The sequence below is a fragment of the Cryptomeria japonica genome, chromosome 9 (genome assembly GCF_030272615.1).
Source record: "Cryptomeria japonica chromosome 9, Sugi_1.0, whole genome shotgun sequence".
NCBI classification, from domain to species: Eukaryota; Viridiplantae; Streptophyta; class Pinopsida; order Cupressales; family Cupressaceae; genus Cryptomeria; species Cryptomeria japonica.
The window spans coordinates 527,423,299-527,436,669 of NC_081413.1; the positions used below are offsets into that span (position 1 = coordinate 527,423,299).

At 37.2% G+C, this 13,371-nt stretch overlaps 1 protein-coding gene across 2 annotated transcripts; it reads left to right on the forward strand.

The window, feature by feature from the left end:
* Window positions 1-1,626: 1,626 nt before the first annotated feature.
* LOC131077050 (auxin response factor 2B) lies at window positions 1,627-8,420 on the forward strand. 2 transcript variants are annotated; one of them, XM_058014418.2, is made up of 14 exons: window positions 1,627-2,151; window positions 2,395-2,507; window positions 3,379-3,474; window positions 3,630-3,686; window positions 3,821-3,973; window positions 4,110-4,194; window positions 4,787-4,877; window positions 4,974-5,138; window positions 5,708-5,827; window positions 6,166-6,241; window positions 6,368-6,530; window positions 6,644-7,659; window positions 7,768-7,958; window positions 8,079-8,420. In XM_058014418.2, the coding sequence occupies exons 1-14, from the start codon at window positions 1,953-1,955 to the stop codon at window positions 8,239-8,241; spliced, it is 2,688 nt and encodes an 895-aa protein (XP_057870401.1). In that variant the 5' UTR covers window positions 1,627-1,952; the 3' UTR covers window positions 8,242-8,420. The 2 variants fall into 2 exon arrangements, with proteins under 2 accessions (XP_057870401.1, XP_057870400.1); XM_058014417.2 differs by having other exon boundaries at window positions 1,628-2,151; window positions 3,818-3,973.
* The last annotated feature ends 4,951 nt before the right edge of the window (window positions 8,421-13,371 follow it).

Consider the following 13,371-nt stretch of genomic DNA (forward strand, 5'->3'; position numbering starts at 1 on the left):
TTAAAGGTTGTTAAAAGATGAATGACATAAGATCTTATGTCACTTAAATTGTTTCTCGTAAACATTGTGTGAGCATTTTTTAATCAAACTTTATGATCTATTATTAAAAAGAATAAGCAAAAGATCATGGATCATGAGGTTTGATATGAAATGTTAAAAAATATTCATGTAACTTTACTAGAAGTAATCTAAGTGAAATACGATGGACTATGCAAATATAATGTGAAAAGACCCCATTGTTGAAAAGTCCTAATGGTGTACATAGACCTATTTATATAAATTATAATCAAATTTTAGTGGCTAAAATTTCACGATTTCTCATTAATGTAACCCACTCCCACATTTGAATTCACCAACTCCCTGTATTCATTAAAGACACCGAATCTGTAGTCATTAAAGACACCGAATCTGCCATAAATCCAAGAGAATCCCAAAAAATCTTCCAGTTAAAGTAGATTGGATTATCTTTGATATGTGCCAACTAATAGTACTCTTGTTGTCTAATCATCACCTATTATCTGCATGCAATTATCACATGGATCAACCAATGTTAAAATTGTGTAACCCCAAGTCATACTTAAACTCTAGCTGTTAAATGTGTACCAATTGACCATACAAACGTTGTGTGCCATCACACAATCCATGTTGTTATGTATTGAGCATAACATTCTCATGAATGTTCAATCTTTGTATCATATAATACCACTATACAACCCAAAATTATCATTTTTACACCAAAACTTGCCTACATTCTTTCACTTCACTAGATTTGTAGCTTCCATCATCTTAAATGTCTTAGAATGAAAAAATCATAAGATAAACACATCTTTATAATTTGTTAATGATCTGCTTAAAATTTTATACAATTTAAAAACTTTTAATCTTTCTCAAGCTCTAAACCATTCAGAATAACTCTCTCTAAAAATTTCAAATGGTAAATTGGAAATATTATTGCATGACAATAGAATATAAACTAACATTGAAACGCAAGAAAGAAGAAGGTTGTGCATTCAACTTTTATGGAGAAGCATACATCCCTCACCTAATAATCACCTCAAATGAATTGGAGGTATTATTGCATGACACTAAAGTCAGAAGATTAAGCTAACATTGGGACAAGGGAGAGGAGGAGGTTGTGCATTCAACTCGTATGGGGAAGCATACAATCCTCACCTAATAATCCCCATTTTTTAGGCAAAGTCATGAAAAGAGGAAGCAAGAAATAATCAAGAAATGTGAAATGAATAAACAAACAATTAGTTATTGTTATTTTGTTTGAATAAGTCTCCTTGGGAATGGGGGGTTAAAACGAGGGGGCTGCCGGGAATTGGAGGGCCAACCTAACTGCCTGCCGCGCGGTAGACATGCAGTAATTAGTTTAATTTAAATTTAAGCGTGAAAAACAATTTAAGCCAGTAATGATAAAACCATTGCTGCGTATATACTGGCAAATGATTATGGGTCTGTAGAAACCGGCGATAGGCAGTCGTGCAGCCGCCTTTTGTTCGTAGCAGGTGCCAACGTGGCACTTCTAATTTTATTTTTTACACAATCTCCGGCAGGATAATTGTTTCCCGGCAATCCAACCGCTGTCGCCGGCCTTCAAATTAGGGGGTTAAAAATACCCGACCGCGGTTATGTCTTGACTCTACCCGCAGGTTGGCTAAACCGGTCCTAGCAGCAGAGTAGACAGCAGGAGAGGGCAGGAACGGAATCACATTGGATTTGAGAAAATCGTTTCATGGGTGTGCTGTTTTTGAGGAAATTTGAAGTGGGTATGAGGAATTCTGAGCTGAGTTGATGGATTTGTGAGCCAATTAGCTGGGGTTTTTGAGCTGAAAGTTTGAGCAAGGTGTGACATGAGGGAGCGGTTTGGATAGATCTGTGAGTGGTTTTAGGACAGTGGAATGAAGGAACCAGTGGATTAGTTGCAGCTAAAGTTGGTGGTGGTAATGGCTTATGCTGAAGGCTTTAGGCACTTGTCATGTAGGATTCCTGCTCTGGGTAAGGAGAGTAATAACAGCAGTAGTAATGGTGGTTGTGTAGATAGTAGTTATTCATCTGAGCTTGCTTTAGGACAGATGGCTGGTGGCCCTAGGACTCCACATGGACATCAGAATTCTTCTTCTTCTAATTCATCTTGTTGCACAGGTGAGTGTTGCTTCTTCTGGTGGTGTGCATTGTGTGGTTTTGTGGTATGTTAGGATCTTTGTTGTTGTATCCTCGTTTATAATGCTAGGTTGTGCTGGTGCTACAAGATCTTTGTTGCTGTTGCTATTTGTTCTAGTAGAGGAGGCCTTTGGACACATGGGTTTTCTGCACAATGCATTTGGAAGGCTTCTTTTTGATCTTCTGATGGTTTCTGTGTTGTTTGTTCCTTCAATTTTGTTGCAGATGCCAGCGATGCTCTCTATGAGGAGCTCTGGCATGCCTGTGCTGGCCCCCTTGTTACCGTTCCGAGGATTGGAGAGCGGGTGTTCTACTTCCCTCAGGGTCATATAGAGCAGGTATGTATATTTCTTTTTTATGGTTATTTGGCTGTTCTTCCAAGGAATGACATATATATTGCTCCTAGCTTCAATGTGAATGTAAGCATGATCCCATGAATTGAAAGTCTCCGTGGACTACCAAGGCATATATATAGCTCCTGGCTTCTTGGAGCTTTTGGGTATATGCTAATGGCCCGGAAATCTTCATGGTTTCATGTGTGGCTCTCTTTAGGTGCTGTGCATGTCATGTTTATATTGTTCACAATATGTTTTGCCTCCGGTTCAATCGAACGACATACCATGATGGCTTTCTGTAGCGGTTAAGGTGTTCTCGGCGAATATGTTCTAATAGCTCTCAGTACATTTAGTAGCGTTACCCATCACCAGATCAGTCACACGGCACAACATAATGTCTCTCTCTATTACGAGGTTGCCACTGAAGAATATGTTTACTTTGTTCCCCACACATTTACGGGCGTTTCCCACTATCGGGTTTCAGCATTATCGAATCAGTCACACGACACACTATTACAGCTATTTTACGTACTATGGCATTGTGGAGGTTCTAGCCGAGCCACACAAGCATCATCACTATCTGTTTTTGTGGGTATATTGTGTCAAATCACCTGATACAATTCGGATTCTGTTTGAACTTTGACAAACTGACTATTAATTGCAAAGACCAACAAATCATAACCACTGTGTGCTGCGGCCTTCGTCTAAATTAGCAACACACTTTGTGGAGATCTATCTACCCTTTTAGTAATATACCTCTTGATGATATTTTCTTGTACTGAATGCCTCTTTACCTCCTTCAATTCCTGCTGTGTGCTGATACCTAGACATGAATTGAAGTGAATGTTTATACAAATTCGGTGTTGTATTGCAGGTTGAAGCATCCACGAACCAGGAAGCTGAACAACAGATGCCTTTGTATGACCTGCCTTCCAAAATTCTTTGCCGGGTAATCAATGTGCTGCTGCAGGTAAATTAATATCAATTCTTTTGTGCTTATGTCGGTTGATTGACCTCATTTTGCATTGTTATGGACTATAGTGCATTATTCTTTGAATCTAGAAGAAGCTCATGGTCCATTTCCTAATTGCGTACCTACTTACTTGGCTATGACATTCTTTACAGGCTGAACCAGACACAGATGAAGTGTTTGCTCATATTACTTTGGTTCCCGAGGCAGAGGTATGCTCTTCAATCCTTCTTATGCTTATGCTAAGGCCTGTCTGGCATGTATGGTCTATATGACCTTATATATCAGACCTAAATTCTTGGACATTCATGATATTCTCTGATATAGATTGTTCCATTCACAGCAGGATGAGTGCTCCACTGATATGGATCCTCCTCCTCCACCGCCTCCAAGGCCTTCTGTGCATTCCTTTTGTAAGACTCTTACTGCTTCCGACACAAGTACACATGGAGGTTTTTCTGTTCTCAGGAGACATGCTGATGAATGCCTTCCACCGTTGGTAAGTTTTCCGAGTACACAATTGTTCAAACATTGATATTTAATTTTTACTTTACCTTGGGTGCTGGTTGAAGATAGTATTAACCAGATTATATTCATTCATCTAATGAAAATTTTCTGTTTTTGCTTTTTTATAGGACATGAGTCAACAACCTCCAACTCAAGAATTAGTTGCCAAAGATCTGCATGGAAATGATTGGCGTTTCCGGCACATATTTCGTGGTGGGTGGCTTACCATATTCTCTGTTAGCTTGTATTAAACTAGATTTGAAATTTAGGAAGAAATGTTGAATTTTTCCATCCAAAGTCTTATTCAATTTAGTCCATATTATGAAAAGATGGATGCATTTTTTTCAGCCAAACATATTCTAGCCTTTAGGCTATGCTATTGGTTTGATCAGATAAGCCCCAGTATTTGGATCTGGCTGTGGTTTGTTTTTGGTCTGGTTTTATGGTCCAGTCCATGGGTGAAGGCGGCATGGTTTTGACCCTAGATTTGAACCATCTGTGAACTCCCCTTTAAAAAAAATTCTCGAGTGCTTTTTCCAGTTCTTGATAATCATTAGCAGTCCATTTCTGTTTACCGAAACCAGCTGGTTAAGACATTGCTTCTAGTTTATATGGTGAAATATCAGTTCTGCTTAAGACTGTAAAAGATTCTTCATTAATATCATTGAGTTTTGGAGTGTCTAAATTTAGTGAATTAAGAATATGTGAAAGAGGCTTTAAAGATAATCTTTGCCAAGGAGCCTTTTGTAAACGAACAAATTATTAATAACTAACACATTTTAATTTTGTTTGCTTGCAAAAATAGGTCAGCCAAGGAGGCATTTGCTGACAACCGGGTGGAGTGTCTTTGTTAGCTCCAAAAGGCTTGTAGCAGGAGATGCGTTCATCTTTCTGAGGTTTCTAGGCTTGGCCATTGTCACCTGTATGGAGATTTCTTAAAATGTTATTTTGGTTGCAACCTTATCATTTATGTAGGATGTTTTTGGCTTCAGGGGTGAAAACGGCGAACTGCGTGTAGGGGTCAGGCGTGCCATGCGTCAGCAAAGCAACATTCCATCCTCAGTTATATCCAGTCACAGCATGCATCTTGGTGTCCTTGCTACTGCGTCACACGCAGTTTCAACAAGGACTATGTTTAGTGTCTTCTACAAGCCAAGGTGAGAACTGTCAGGCAGTGTGTGTGAAACTGATGAAATTTCCTACTAGGGTCTTACCACTCACATTATTTTACTTAATTAGCCTTTTTGACAAAAATCAAAGGAATGTGAAAGAAACACCAAGGTAAGCTGGCAAACTGTACAAACTTACAAAGCCTTAATAATTTTATGATGGACATGGCATGCATTTTAGTACTTTACCAAGATATTCAGAAAAAGGTAGCATATGAAACTCGCAGGGTTGCAGTAAGTATTAGGCACCCGAAAGCCTGCCCCTTAGGTTACAAGATAGTTGCATGGTTGTTTCAACAAATTTTTATCATTTTATGGGGTTCCTAAAGCAGTTGCATGTTTCACTGTCACAAAATAGATATATGGGCAGCATTTTTGTTTTCTATTTCCGTTTTATGAGCATTTCTTCTAAGCCATGTTAAAGTGTTATGGACAGCTGCACTCCTCGTTTTCCCTGGAGCTTTTTACATTTTTTACTTGAATCTGTTTATATTGTTTGCCTGGTCTAAATTCTTGTTTCATCTTTTTTGATGTGTGGATCTGTACATTTTATGCAGAACCAGCCCGTCAGAATTCATAATTCCTTATGATCAATACATGGAGGCCATGAACAGTAATTTCTCAGTTGGCATGAGATTCAGGATGAGATTTGAGGGAGAAGAAGCCCCAGAGCAAAGGTTTTCCTATTGAGCACTTTTTACTTTAAAATCTGGTGTAGTTTAGGCAAGACAAGTATTAATAGATGGGTTATGATGTATTAGATAGCGAAGCATTCAATGACCATTCTTTATTGGATTAGGATAAGGTGAAATTTAAAAGATGCCTAGTGCTGTAAGTTTATAAAATAGATATGTGATGTTCATTGTACTATATAGGAGATCAGTAACTAGCACTAGCAGTTTTTTGATGGCTATAAATAGAAGATTAATGCAATTGCATAGTAACAGAAATTTCTTTTCAAAGATGATGTATTCGTTACAGCGTGGTACACCTAATATTTGTTTCTGTTGGACAGATTTACTGGTACCATCATTGGAATAGGTGATTCTGATCCTGTGAGGTGGCCAGGTTCAAAGTGGAGATGCCTCAAGGTATTTATGGAACAGAAGAAAGTATTTCTTTAGTTTTAATTATTATGATATTATCACTATCTAGTCAATACAAATCTGTGCGCAACTTTTTGCTTATATTCACTCTTCCAATTTTGTGAACTTAAGGTGCAATGGGATGAAATATCAGCTATTCCACGACCGGAGAGGGTCTCACCATGGAAAATAGAACCTGCCTTGCCCCCATCAGCTATTAATCCTTTGCCAATAGCTAAAAACAAGAGGCCCCGGCCAAATATATTGCCTTCAAATCCAGATTTGTCAGTTCTTGGTGAGGATTATGTTTATTTATCACACATTAGCAAAGAGTCATCATTAAAGTGACATTGTTGCTTTTTTTTTTTTTTTTTCTCAAAGTTCTTTTTCTTTTGTCTGATTTCTCAGATAAGGCATCAGTTGAATCTACACAGTTGCATAGATTTAATACAAGGGTCTTGCAAGGTCAAGAAGTTATGACCTTGGGAGGATCTTTGGGTGACAGTGACGCGGAGAATGTTCAAAAGGCAGTTGTGTGGGGACCGAAACTAGATGATGTTAAAACAGAAGGTGTAGGCTCCCAAAGAAGATTGGTTTCTGAAAATTGGATACCACTGCAAAGACATGACTCAGCATATGGAGACTCGTTTCCCAGTTTTCAGGGCATTAGTGAAATGCAAGAACTGTGTGGGCCATATCCTAATCGTATTGTGGAAGATCCACAACAAATGAAGCTTTCCAGAAAACCATTTCAGGACCAAGATTGTAAAATTGGAGATTCATCTGGCCCATGGGTGACAAGTTTTCCCAACAACTTACATGAACTGAACGAGTCTAATCGGAAACAATATCTAACCTCAATGGCACCATCTCCCAAACCTAGTGGACATATGAGGTGGAATGGCTTCAATGGGTACCCACATTTCTCAAACTTGGGAATGGAAGCATTGGGAAACTGGAAAATGCATATGATGCCATGCCATTCAGAAGTTTCAGGGGGACATGGTGGTGTGGACAGAAATTTAATGAGGAACATGCAAGCTAATAAACAGGGAACAACAGAGCATCAGCCTGGTTTTGCTTCAATGGAGGCTTCTAAAGATAAGGGAGTTGAAGTCATTTCACGCCCTGCAGACAATAATTGCAAATTATTTGGTTTTCATTTGATTGACAATTTCTCAGGCAGTGAGCCAAATTCATCAAAAAATAGAGTTTCTGTCAACGAGGAAGACCTACAAGTTCATGCTCACACCCCAAAAGATTTTCATTCACAATTCTCAGAAGGTGATCAACAGTTAGAGCCAACAAGGTTGATCAAGTCTGATGCACCTGCTGTAAGCTGTGAGCAAGAAAAATCATCTCGGAGACCATCACAAGAAACACAGTGCAGAGCTCAGAGTAATACTACAAGGAGCTGTACTAAGGTAGTAATCATTTTACATCTGTGTAGGACAAAAAGTAGAATTTTGTAAGTTCTATATATTGTTGGAAAGATTCTGACAGTTCAAAAACATATTTTCATCACAATGAAGGTACATAAGCAGGGTAGTGCTCTTGGGCGAGCTGTGGATCTTACAAAATTTGAAGGATACAAAGAGCTCATCCATGAGCTTGAGGTGATGTTCAATTTTGAAGGACAACTAGAGGATCCAAGCAAAGGCTGGCAGGTTGTCTACACAGATGATGAGGGAGATATGATGCTTGCAGGAGATGATCCATGGCAGTAAGTATCAATGTCCAATGTTCCATCCAATAAGAATAGCTTGTTTGTCAATAGGTGATTCTGTTATAGCCTGGCTATGTTGTAATTATTTTCGATGAATTTTTTTTTTTTTGAAAACAGAGAATTCTGCAGCATTGTGCGCAAGATTTTTATATATACCCGAGAGGAGGTTGAGAAAATGACTCCCCGTGCCCTTAATTTGAAGCTCAGGAGAGAGTGTGAAGAAGAACCGATCACAAGAGAAATCTCTACTCTTGCAGCCACTGATGCTCGACACACTTAGAGCTCATTTAATGAGTCAATTCTGCTATGGGTTGGTTCCAATTAGTTCCTGTCACTGGACTGAACGGGAATTTTTGTACAGCATGTTGTCAAGACTGGCAGAGAATTTGGATGACTTTGTAAGAATGTGCTTTTGTATGCAATATCTAATTTTTGGTGGCTCTGTCCTGATTTTAATTACTTGGGGCGTCATTGATCCATTGAACCTTGTTTTCTAGTTTGACAGTTTTGAAGTAATTCAGTAGCAGACTTTTGTGGGTTAGATTTAGACGTATTAGCAGGTGGAGCTGACTTGGCCCATGATTGCTGATATTCTTCCTAAATTTCCCAAACTGAAATTATAGCTACTATATTTTGGTAGTTCTCTTGAATAGCATAAAGTGGACATTCGTCCAATAGGTATAACCTTCGAATATGTGCCCTATGCAATGGCAAGTTAATCCTTTTAGGACTTTAGCAGCCCAGGTGAGGGTTGATATTCCATGTTAATCAACTTCAAAATCATATACCTAGGGTGTAGTAGCATTCTCTAATTGTAAACAAATGATGGAAATGACTCAGTTTTTCACCCTTTCGAAATATGTGTTCTCTAGGTCTTTTTGGTCTTCCTATACAGGTTTTTCATATTCTTTTGATATATAGGTGTGTCTTTTTTGGCACCTGATTTCTAAGTTGATCAAAGAACTGCTAGGTTTTATGATAATATTGTTTGTATAATTTGAAATGTCATTTGATTAATGTTCAATACCCATCTCTGATTTGTTATGCACTAGTTGATAAAGGTTTAATGTTCTGTAGAGAAATGATTAGCAACTGGAGTACCTTATGAGATATTCGTTGCAATTAGACTAAGATCTTGTTTGAGTTGTAAGATTTCTAAATAGAATTAAGATGACCTTAATCAGAGTTGAGAATGTGTCACTTATGTAATGGATGGTGCCTGGTTTACACAACTAACATTTTTTCAAAGAATGCCTGCCAATTAAATATAGCGAGTGGAATTAAAACCCAGCCGTTCAGTTAGTAGAATGATAAAAATCACAATTTCTATTGACCCGATGGATAGTGGGGGGAATCTTGCAGGCCAAGGTGGGCTCTAACATTCAGTATTATGGAAAAAAAATGACCATACAAAAAAGTTGGTGTATAAAGTTGCATTTTTCAGACATGCAAAGTAGAGTGGTAAAACACTATTGCAATCATATCAATGATTTTTCTTTGACGTATGATCCCCAGCTACCAATAACTAGCAATCCAGCATTTGGTCGAATAACTAGTTATATACGGCTACAATTTATTAAAAATGAGACCACCAAGATTGTTTTTTTCACTCAACCTAATAGAAATACATATAAAACAACTTTACTATAAAATGAGGCTTTTTTTTTAATTCGACCTATAAATATACAATTAAAGCAACCCTACATACTAATGAGGCTTTTTTTTTAATTCGACCTATAAATATCCAATGAAAGCAACCCTACATACTAATGAATCTTTATTCTTGTAATGGTGAAAATTCAATGCCCATACATGTCCTCCTACTGCATGTTTTGTGCTCACTTAGAGTAGTGGCTTGTATGCATTACTAAGTCAACTGGTAGTATATTCTTGCATTAACATCAGCCCATGAAATTATTATAGTCTTATAGTCTTCCTCCATCACCACTTATTTTTTTGATTCGGTTCTAATCCTCTTCACTTGTCACCTTGGTTGAGGTTTGCAGGCATAGACCTCGGTTATTTTTGCTTGTGTAGATGTTGAGCTTTATTATTTTTTCTTGCAGTTGGAAATCTAATGTATGTTTGTTTGAAGTTGCTTGCAATGTTGTTTAAAAACACTCTCCTTCAAGCATAGGTACAATGAATTGAGGTGCATTTGTAATAATTGTTTGTTCTTTGAGAATCTAATCATGTGGATAATGTTTGTTTACTTGTACCAAGTTTAGCCCCATAAGTATGGATTTGAACAAGAATGAGGAACAATTAGTTCGCAATTTTGAGGTATTCTTTAGGATGAGGACTTACTTAACATGTTGGTAATTACATTCTTGGCATCTTCAATAGTATATTTGCCCACATGGATTTGAGCTAGGTATTACATTTTTAAATTTTTTTTTTTTTAGTTTCACATTTGTTATTCTAGTTCCAATTCCTTACCATATTTTTTTTAACGGCTATTCTATTATATGCTCTAGGATATCTATACAAAGGTACTCTTGTTCACAGACATTTTGTGGCAATTTTGACATTCTTACATGGCCTGATGAATTTTTGATATGACTTTTTGATTGTATGATATTTTTCTAATTTTAGTAGTGTTAAGATTCACTTATGTTTGTGCTTTATTGCTATACCCTGACTAGACTTTATCTTTTCATTTTTGAGATCTAGTTTTTACCTAAGCTTGTGCACCCTTATTTTGGCCTCTAGGGTTTTATTTGCTGATTTATCTTTTAGGGTTTTGAGTTATCTGCATGCCAAGGTCTCATTCATAGTTGCACTTTTCATTAAGAAGAACCCTTCATTTGAATCTAAAAATGGCTAGCCTAATCTAGGGGAAAACGATATTTTCGATGGTTTAAGTATGGGTACTATCGTCGTTATCATTGGTAGTTACCTTGAAGTTGAGATAATCTTGCATATGGGCTTTTTAAAGAGCATATTTAAAACTTAACAGCCATAACAATTGTAACATTAACATTTACACGAGAACACAAAATTATATGGAAACCCTTTTGGGAGAAAACCATGGACTCCTCGGATCTATTGTCCAAATTCAACCTCACAAAATGATAAAAAGATCTTATGGCATTTGTAGACACCAACTTGCTAGAGACACCAATCCCCACTTACAAAATTTGTAGGCATTGAGCTATTGAAGACACCAATCCCCACAACTAAGCTCCAACTAAGCAAGAGACACCAACCTTTTTTGCACAAAAAATCATCTTAAAGTAAGTTGCTTTTTAATAGCTCTACTTTAATTCAAATATGCTTTGCTCTACTATAATTCAAATCCACTTTTCTGTGCTTTACATTTATATTACTCGGCTAAGTATTTGAATGATAAAGCATTACACTTGCACACACACTTGACTTCCACACACTCTCACCACATACATATATACATCTCTTTGCATTAGGTTTTTTCTATTTTTGAATGATTTTACATTTTCAGCACTCACTCAATCACACTTTACTTGCAAAATGCTTTTCCTTTATACACCCCTTTTGGGCGCCAACATTCAATGCAATAAGCACATAGGTTGGTCACCCTTTAAAAAAAACTATTATAAGGTTAGCCAAACATGTTTCCAAATTTTGCCTTTGAATTTTTTTTTTGGACTTTAAAGTGCTAGGGCGACCCATCTTGGGATGGAATTCGCCTCTACCACATGCCAAAAACAAGTCATATCTTCAACCACTGACTACCAACAATAAGAAAATATTTAAATACTTCAAGTTTTTTTGCTTGTTGCTCTATTGGGGATTAGGGTTTTCCTTTACTCCATGCTAGAATAAACAATTGTAGCTTAGAGAGAAGTGTTGAACACTAATGGCAGATGGGGAGAAAAGACTTAGCAAAACTTGCAAGCAAAACATATTCATCAAGGGTCGAAGGTTGGCATTTTGTGTTACCACATTCCAAAAATGTCAAACTTGATAATGAAAATGCCTAAGTAGTGGCAGTCGAAGGCCAAATCGGTGGATAGGGGTCGAACATTCACCATATGACAACAATCATGAAATTTAAAGTGTTAAACATGCATACTGAACGTCGATGAGGAGCTAGTCTATTTCGTGGGTCGGGGGTCAACTCTTCCTCATACCATTTGCCAATAGAACTTTGAATACTAAACTCACGAGATACTTTTACCATAATTTCAACAATCTCATTCTCGCTTAAACAAAAATGCATCAATACTCTTTGACATCAATGACATCATATTCAACAAAGACAACGTCAACCTTTGACATCAATATCAATATTTTCAACAATCTCCCTTTTTGTCATTGATGACAACCACTATTTGTGAATCTCCCCCTTTTTGTATCTCTCCTCCGTCTTTGACATCAATGACAAAGGATATTTAGTACTGCACTACCCTTCCTTATTCTGTTCAACTTTTCCTTACTATAACTTTCGTTTTTGACATCAAAAACATCACTCTGATTACTTCTCTCTGACTTTTTCTCTAGCTTTCCTCCTTTTAACAATTCATAGGCTGATCTTTTACTTAGCATAATTATATGAGGCTGATAGATAAAACAATCATTAGCCATCCTTGAACTTTATTTCTCCTTAATGACAAGATAAAGGAGATACCACTCCTGACTTCTACCTGAGATAAAAGTCTCTTTTTGGAAGAGGTTTTGTGAAGATGTCTCTAATATGATCTTTTGTGGCATTGTATTCCAATTTGACCTACTATTCTGCAACATGCTCTCTCAAGAAATGATGCTTGATAAGAATATACTTTGTCCTTGAATACATAATATAATTCTTTGATATTTTTAGTGCATTGGTGTTGTCACAAAATATTGAAATTAAATGATCATACTCTACCTTGATGTCCTTCAATGTTAGCTTCATCCAAATAACCTATGCGAAACATGACATAACTGCTATGTACTTTGCCTCTACTATAAATAGAGAAACTAAAGCATACTTCTTGCTTAGCCAAGACACAAGACTATTTACAAGGAGGAATGCTCCCCCAATTATACTTTTCATATCATCAACACTACTTGCCCTATCTGCATCCATACATGCTGTTAGAGTGAAATCTTCACGTCTAGGACACCACAAACCAAAGTCCATAATCACCTTTAGATATCTACAAATTATCTTGACTATTTTCACATGAGTTTACAACACCAGTGCACTCTGCATTGTGGAAAGGCCTATCTGGCTCCACCCCTATTAGCCACTTGTCCAATTAGTGGGCTTTGCTGCCATTGTTAGCAAATTGGGGTTTTTTTACTTGTTTTTAGTCCGATTGCATATTTTATTTTTTGTCCCTTCTTTGTAGGTGGTCATACCAGTGACCGAAGACTAATCCGCCTAGGGTTCAATCTGACCCCCTATTTTTTTCATTAGGCTCCATATAGGTGATTTTTTCCTTGA

Bases quoted from the DNA above. Each gene is read 5' to 3' on its own strand.
- LOC131077050 (XM_058014417.2), top strand. From the start codon at position 1,953: ATGGCTTATGCTGAAGGCTTTAGGCACTTGTCATGTAGGATTCCTGCT. The intron at 5,139-5,707 runs GTGAGAACTGTC...CATTTTATGCAG, and splicing joins AGTGTCTTCTACAAGCCAAG to AACCAGCCCGTCAGAATTCA. The intron at 7,660-7,767 runs GTAGTAATCATT...ATCACAATGAAG, and splicing joins CTACAAGGAGCTGTACTAAG to GTACATAAGCAGGGTAGTGC.